The following is an 8751-nucleotide window of genomic DNA, read 5'->3' as shown; positions in this document are numbered from 1 at the left end:
TGTCACACCATTCTCATTCTGTGACAGTGTGAGTAATATGAGCTCAATGTGAATTTATTTTATTTAGACACCATTATGGTGATGAGTGTTTGCTTTAGATGGACTCTTCTCCCTTATCACTTCTATAGTTGTTTCACATTTGACAGCTGTCATTGTTTGTTTATGAATCACAATTGTTATAGAGATGAAAAACAGTAAGTAAAGCTGATTTGAAACTTTTAGCAAAGTCCGCATATTTTCTCTTTTAAGAGTGGGCACCTTGACTTCAAATTGACATAAAAATCTGGTCAAAATGCTTGATATCAACACACTGATGTGCATTTTTTGAGATCACTTTTGTTTTGATAAAGAAAAGTAAAATTTGATAAGTTTAAAGCAGGGGTGTGAATAACCAGTTATGTTCAGTAAAACAGGAACAGAAAAAACTCTGTTTATTCTCAATAATATAAATAAGTAAAGATGTTAATGGTGTTTGTGGAGTTGTGACTGAAGTCAGTTGTAGTTGTTGTGTTTTATTTCTTTCTGTTCTTGTTGTTTCTGTGTCCATCAGTGATTCTGCTTGTTATCGCTTCATTATCTCATTAACATTCAGTGTCACATTGAGCAGCCTGTAGTATGCACACTAAGTAGTGTTCATCTCATCTGGGCTAACCCTTGTTACATCCAGCTGAGACCCAGAAGACAGCCCACATCAAACCCATCTGAGCCCATGTGTCTGTGCTGGCTGGGCACTAATCACAAGGCGATATGTTGATTTCTGACTGGATATTTCCATCCTCTGGCAGAAGCCTCATATTGTAAACAAAATCTGAATGAAAATCTGTCTCATTACTTAAAACGTTCTTTTCACTGTTTCAGATTCATTTCATACTGCAAATCCATCAGCAATGGAAAGACTGATTCTTCTGCTGCTTTTCTCAGGTCAGTGAGTAAATGTAAGAAGGAATAAATACAGAATACTATAAGAAAAAAATATCAGTAATATTACAAGAAATGTAAAGAATCTTTTGGCCACATTGTGGTTTCACAGTAATATCCCACAAAACCTGCATTATTGTTTTTTATTACAAAATCACTGAAGAATACCACCCCTTGCAAAGGCATATCTGAAAGACATCATTTACACATATTTGTTAACGTTTATTAACACTGCCTCCATTATTAACAAGTGAGTCAGACAACTAGAACTCAACACGTTAACTTTCTTTGCCACGAAGAAAATGTGTTGCAACTAAGCGTTATAACGGCTGAAAAACTTAACTTTAAAACAGAAGAGCCAAGAACCTAACTAAAGCAAACACTGATCACAATAATGGTGGTTTGTTGAAATTGCAGGTGCAAAAGTAAGATTGATTCAGTAGTTTGATAACTTGATATCAGGGAAAATAAAACAGTCTTACTGCGTTCAGACCATTCAACTAAATGTATTCAAACTGTTCATTTATTTCTATGTCAAAACTTAAATTTGTCTTTTGAACGTCCATATCAGATGTTCAGAAGACATCATAAAATAATATAAACACTAGGGGTGTAACGGTTCTCGGTAAAAAATGTATCCCACGGTTCTCCACCAACGGTTCGGCACACGCTTGGACCGCGGCTCATCTTAAATCTGACGACGCATTTATAATATGTTCGTTAAAAATTATAATGCGTAAAACAGACTGACAAAGATCAGCTAATGTATGATTGTCGATGGATACACATTTAATACCTACAACAAATCAAATAACGTAGACAAATTTCAATATGACCAGTCATTTACTGTATGAAAGCATCGCGCAGGTGTTGTGAGCGCGCGAGTGCAGGTGAGCCCTGAACAACACATGTTGCTGTTTAAACTACACTCATTCAAGCCTTGCCAGTTTAAACATTTAAGTGCAACATGATGCAGAAGAAAACTCGCTTGCGCGCTGAGAGAAGATCCGAAGCACACACAAGGAAGTCTCAGACATGGCGCAAATATTGAGTTGTCTTTGAAGTCTTGCGCTTAAACGGACAAATTCACACATGAAGTAGGTCAACATGCTCCTCTTGTCGAGTATCTTAAAGCAGCAGTCCGTAGGATCGGCCTCTTTGTCGCCATCTCAGTTTGTAATTGCTACTGCAGGCGATGTGCGGAGGTATTTCTTGACGTGAGTTGTGATTCGGCGCTGCTCAACTGCGCGGATGAGTCTGATGTTTTGAGTCGTGGCCTGTGACAGTGCAGCGGTGAGAATCTTCACTGTACATCAGTAGCGCATAATAAACACAGATAACATGGCAGATGATATAACACGAAACAAATAAGAACATAAACAGACACAAGTAGCGCAAATGGAGGCTGTGTTGAAGTGTTTTGATATTATTTCGGGTGCTGGGTCATTTTATTATTTCTCATGGAAACTCCTGTAAAGCGAACCAGACAGAAGATCCCCGAACGCGGGTCACAAATGCTGACAGGCACGGTCATAAATCATTGTACATCATACAACTATATATAATATACTATATGCAAAGCCTTGCCATCATATCCGGGATATAAGTCCGTAAATTTGAGTAAAATCACAGGCTTCACTTGTCCGTGCTAATGAAATACAGATGTGGGGAGGTCATTTCTAAATCACACGAGATCCCCAGATAATAATAATCCCGGGCGAATAGGGCTTAAATTACATTTATCATAATGAACATAAAGAGAGAAAGAACAACCGATGAAACTGTACCCGTCTATATTAACACAACAAGTGCGCTACGGTTTTTGTGTTATCTATTGAAATATTAAAAATCCAACGGCCATTCAACGTTGACCATGACGTTGATTCAACAGTGACTCAACGTTGAAATGCCCGCTGGGTTATTTTGAACAGCAGATTTTGTAAAAAGTGATTGCTGTGCCTTCAACTCCGATTTCAGCTCGTGAACTTTCCTTACATGGATCGCGCTCTTTGGCGGGTAGCTGTCTTTAAATTTCGGGTGGTTGGTATTGTGGTGCCGCTCTAGATTTCCTCTTTTACATAATGCTTGTTTTTGGTGGCACAACATACACACACACTTTTATTTTACTAAGGTAAAACGAAATTCCTCTTCCCATTCTGGATGGAAATTGTACGTTTTTGCCTTCTTTCGTAGAGCCTTGACTTGTCACTTCGCGGCTGCCGGCTTTTTCTTCTTTTGGTTTAATGGCGGGCTATCACCACGGAGAGCTCTTAACTGACTTTTGCAACAGTTAACATACGTACTCGTCTCTCATTGGTCACTTTATTTAAAATAAACGCAGCGGTTACTTACATTAAGAAATATCAGTTACTGATGCTTGCAAAACAAATCTTTAATCAAGCATGATGATGTATTTTCTCGAGATCTACCGGGACAGCGATCGACGGGTTGGCGACCACTGCCTTAGACACTTCTGTTGTTGCCACTCCCCCCTTGTCACAGCCGAGCGCTCGAGCCAGCTGTCCCACATCCCCCCAGACTTTCTAGTGTGTTCTCCGTTTAAGATGGTCAAGTGTGCCTTGTTGTTGTGCAATTACTATTTCACGTGTCTAGTGCCTTTGTTGGAATAAAACCCGTTAACCCTGAATCTGACTCACGAATCGTTCCTGACAGATTGTATTGTCTTATACAGTACTGTGCGAGTATGGGTGTGGCTAGTAGTGGAAGGAGGAGTGAACCAGGACACCTGTGTGCACAAGCTGAGCACATTTGCACTAGAAGTACACAGATTCTTACTTTAGTTGACAAGCCAAAAGAAAATGTGATCATGTAGTGTTGGTTTTGTTTTGATGTAGTCTTCATTAGAATTAAGTTAATTTAATACTAAATCTCGGAGTTAGATTTACATTATTCATTACAGCACCCCTGTTATTCTACAGAACTCTCAGACTAAACCAAATGGATCCTTATAAGTTATTTTGATCTAAATAAAGAGCTTTGTATGAGGCATATACCAACTTTAAGTTTAAGGATATGATTCTCAACAGTGACTGTCAAAAAGTATGTTGCAGTGCATTGTGGGTGCCACCGATCAAAACGCATGGCAGCATGCTTTTTGATAGTCACCGTCATTGAGATTCACATACTGATACTTGATGTTGGTGTGTCTAAAGAGAGTCTTCCCAATTGTCCCAACACAGCTGGATCTCACTCTCTACATAGCTAAACTATAATTTAAATTTACAAAACAAAACTTCCACAACCATCCTAAGATTAATCTTTACCTGATTTAACTCATCAATAAAATACAAATAAGACAAAACTACCAGAATTTACAATATTATGTGGACAAAAGCCCACCAAACAAAGGCATGTCCAAATGACGTCTTTTCTACGTCATTGGTGACGTGGAAGAGACGTCACCTGAGGTGCCAGAATGTAACTTTTTGCAACAGGCTTGTTCGACTTAATGCGGCGCCGCAAGATCCGACAGGCAGGTGACATCAAAGTACCGCGAGAGCCATTCGAAAAACCATAAAAAGTTTTGGTTTCGAATGCATTACTTTGATGTCATCCGCCTGTCGGATCTTGCGGCGCCGCATCAAGTCGAACAAGCCTAGCATCTTTTTATGACGTCTTCTGAACTTCTGATTTTGATGTTCAGGTGATCTCTATAATTGCATTGAATCAATATCACTTTTGCACCTGCAATTAATGTTGAAATGTATTAATCCACCATTATTGTGATCAGTGTTTGCTTTAGTTGGGCTCTTGACTCTTGAGTTTGGTCTTTGGCCATTGAGATAATGTGTTAAGATACATTTATTGTGGCAAAGAAAATTAAACTAAATGAATAATTAGTGTTGGTTCACAATATTTATAATGGAGTGTCTTAATTGTGTTGTATTTTTGTGCACATTAATATTGTGGTATGCAGTGATATGGAAGTAAGATTTTCTTATGAATTACTCACAAACTATTGAACATGTTGATTTAAACACATATAGACATGAAGAATCAGTGTATGAAACAATAAACAAAAGAAAGCCTCAGGCTGCAATGCATGCTGGGTAACATCATAGTACAAATCTCATTCATGACTCCCAGCATGCATTGCAGTTGATCTGTTTATCTGAATTACTTTGATGATTTTTTGATGTTTTAAGGACAAATTCACTGAAATTTCATATTTTTTGACGAAAAACAAGACTTATGTTCTTAGGTCAGTTTGCTCATCAAGAAAATGCTTCTTGATTCAAGAATGTTTAAACATTTTTAATGGAAAACAAGAAAAAAAGACTAAGTAAGAAAGTCATTTTTTGCAGTGTACCATGGTGTTGAAGAGTAGAGCATGTGGTTAGGATAACGTATAACATGTACCATAGACCTTAGTGTATATTATTCTATTTAAAAGGTAATGTCTGTGCACTGTTCAGAGCAGTGTTTGTCTGTTCGGACTCTCATATATGCCATTATGTTATTTAATATATTTTTAGTTCATATATTAGGAAATATAGTTTCTTTCCGTAAGAGATGACTTTGTTGGCTGGGTCATTGAGTAGGTTGGAGAAGAATAGAAGCTGCAGAAGCATGTATGCACTGCATGGGAGAAGACTATACAGGCACGGTCTCCACCACAGTACATGGATATACCTGCCAACACTGGAGCGCTCAGACACCCCACCAACATAATTTTGATCCTTTACTGTGAGTTATTACTACTTACTGAACATTATTTAAATATAGTCATCTTAGTACAAGCAACAACTTTTTTTGTAGCGTACCTGGAATGAACTTGGAGGAGAACTATTGTAGGAACCCTGATGGAGAATTGGGGCCCTGGTGTTATACCACAAGTCCATCCATACGTTGGGGATACTGCTCTGTTCCTCAATGCAGTAAGTTTTATCTGCTTAAAATCACCGTCGAATATTCATTTCATCAAATATAATTTTAATCAATTGTTGATCATGTTTTTCTTGCAGTAACTGAACCGCCCGCAATTGTACCAGAGCACACCTGTTTTACCGGAGATGGACACCTTTACAGGGGGAATATTTCTGTGACAAAATCTGGCCTAACTTGCCAGAGTTGGGTGTCTCAAACTCCCCACACACATGACAGAACTCCACAGATCTACAAGTGCAGGTAGTTGAATGAACGGGAGGATTATACAACTCCACAAACATCATCAACATCTTCACTTATTACAAACCACTTTTACTTTTGACAAAATATCTTTAGCAGAGGTTTTTTTCTCCAGTTTATATTTTATTGAAAGCAAGGTTTGTTTGAATTCACCATTATCATGATCAGTGTTTGACTTCCATTCAATTACTTTACTGTCAACAGTTGCAGTAGTGTTTTACATAAAACGCTTGTGCATTGGTAAAGAAGAAATCTGTAGTTTGATTGCGTTGATTGAAACGATAAAAACAAGATGCGTGAGCAAAAGTGTTGAGGTGCTCTTTTTGTAAAAGTGTTCTTATATTAGGAAAGAAGATTTTTTCCTGTGTAAAACCTTAAGCAAACCAAATTATGTTCTTGTGCTTGATATGATATAATGTCACGGACATTTAAGATAAGTAACTTTGATTTTCGTTGTAATTAGGAAATCAGTTCTCTTTTAACCACTTGACAACTTTTGACACAATCAAACGTTGGTAAGTGGACCAGATCTGGGTCGAGGACCCAAGCGTGTTATTGTGCCCAGTACCCGCTAGAAATGTTTTGTCCTGAGAACGTTCTCAGAACGTCCCTTCTGGTGTCAAATACATTCCGAGATGGTCAAGATGTGGAGTTTTTTAAAGGGTGTGGGGACGTTAATTGGTTGACCTTTAAAGAACATTCAGGACGTTCTCTGTACGTGTAGGGGACCTTTACTATAGGACATTCTCATAACATTTGCAGGACCTTCAGGTGACTAAACTACAATGTTGCCTGCCAACAAATGACAACCAGTTATGTTATTTAGTTCTCCTTTCAGTAATTTCATGACTTACCATCTGGCAATGTAACTGTCATGTCCCAGGCATGTCATTTTAATAAATGACAAATTGACAATCAATATCACCTTTACACCTGCTATCAATGTTAAAAAATGAAAAAAAATCAAAGCACCATTATTGTATCAGTGTTTGCTTTAGTTGAACTCTTCACTCTTGACTTTCATTGTGTCAATTCTCTGTCTTCTGTTGATGTATGTGGTGGTTTGCATTTTCATGATTTATGAAATGATAACGTTAAGAGATTTCTGTAACTATGCTTTCATGACTTACTAAAGTTTACTGTAAATAAAGTGCGAGTCAATGAACAAAACATTTTACTGACACACGTAGACATCAACACTCGTCATACAAACCTAAAAATGGTGACAATCATCAAACTAAATCAGATAAACAGATCAACTGCAATGCATTCTGGAAGTCATGTGTGAGTTTAGTACTATGATGTTACCCAGCATGCATTGCAGCATGAAGCTTTCTTTTGTTGATTGTCATCATTGTCAGGTGTTGTGTGAAGACTGTTGATGCCTAAGTGTGTCAGTATTATTTTTGAGTTTTATGTCGCAGTACTACAACTCTATTCGTTAACAACACACAAGTGTTCGTATGGGAACACATCGCATGCATTGTAAGTAGTGATGGGTCGTTCTTGACCGATTCGAATCTTTAATGTGACTCGGGAAGAACGAGTCGTCTTAGGGAGTGATTCGGTCAGTCACGCATGCGCATTGCGCAACATTCTATGGGTCCTGTACTGGAATTAGTTCACCTGTTTCGAGTCTTCGAGTTCGGGTTTGAGAGTCGTTCGTTCATCACGTGACAGCCCCGTACGCTTAACCAATGCACTGCAGTCAGAGCCGGAAAGAGAATTGATTAGTTCACCTCCCGAGTCTTCGGGTTTGAGTCCTTCGTTCGTCACGTGACAGGCCCGTACGCTTAACCAATGCACTGCAGTCAGAGCCGGAAAGAGAATTGATTAGTTCACCTCCCGAGTCTTCGGGTTTGAATCGTTCGTTCTTTTGTCACGTGACGTGACAGCTTTGGACAGAGAAATTAGTTGATTTACAACCTTCCTTACAAACGGGTGCATATGTAAACTAAATGAATAATTAGTGTTGGTTCACAATATTTATAATGGAGTGTCTTAATTGTGTTGTATTTTTGTGCACATTAATATTGTGGTATGCAGTGATATGGAAGTAAGATTTTCTTATGAATTACTCACAAACTATTGAACATGTTGATTTAAACACATATAGACATGAAGAATCAGTGTATGAAACAATAAACAAAAGAAAGCCTCAGGCTGCAATGCATGCTGGGTAACATCATAGTACAAATCTCATTCATGACTCCCAGCATGCATTGCAGTTGATCTGTTTATCTGAATTACTTTGATGATTTTTTGATGTTTTAAGGACAAATTCACTGAAATTTCATATTTTTTGACGAAAAACAAGACTTATGTTCTTAGGTCAGTTTGCTCATCAAGAAAATGCTTCTTGATTCAAGAATGTTTAAACATTTTTAATGGAAAACAAGAAAAAAAGACTAAGTAAGAAAGTCATTTTTTGCAGTGTACCATGGTGTTGAAGAGTAGAGCATGTGGTTAGGATAACGTATAACATGTACCATAGACCTTAGTGTATATTATTCTATTTAAAAGGTAATGTCTGTGCACTGTTCAGAGCAGTGTTTGTCTGTTCGGACTCTCATATATGCCATTATGTTATTTAATATATTTTTAGTTCATATATTAGGAAATATAGTTTCTTTCCGTAAGAGATGACTTTGTTGGCTGGGTCATTGAGTAGGTTGGAGAAGAATA

General features: G+C 37.8%; 1 protein-coding gene across 1 annotated transcript; it reads left to right on the top strand.

Moving 5' to 3' along the window:
• The first annotated feature begins 860 nt into the window (after positions 1-860).
• On the top strand, positions 861-6070 carry LOC130549767 (plasminogen-like). Its single transcript, XM_057327084.1, has 4 exons — positions 861-921; positions 5481-5625; positions 5698-5816; positions 5904-6070. The coding sequence occupies exons 1-4, from the start codon at positions 888-890 to the stop codon at positions 6068-6070; spliced, it is 465 nt and encodes a 154-aa protein (XP_057183067.1). The 5' UTR covers positions 861-887.
• Positions 6071-8751: the final 2681 nt, after the last annotated feature.

Source organism: Triplophysa rosa, unplaced genomic scaffold (assembly GCF_024868665.1).
Source record: "Triplophysa rosa unplaced genomic scaffold, Trosa_1v2 scaffold171_ERROPOS963351+, whole genome shotgun sequence".
Lineage (NCBI taxonomy): Eukaryota > Metazoa > Chordata > Actinopteri > Cypriniformes > Nemacheilidae > Triplophysa > Triplophysa rosa.
The sequence above is the reverse complement of the archived record's forward strand: the minus strand, read 5'-3'. Positions and strand labels throughout refer to the sequence as shown.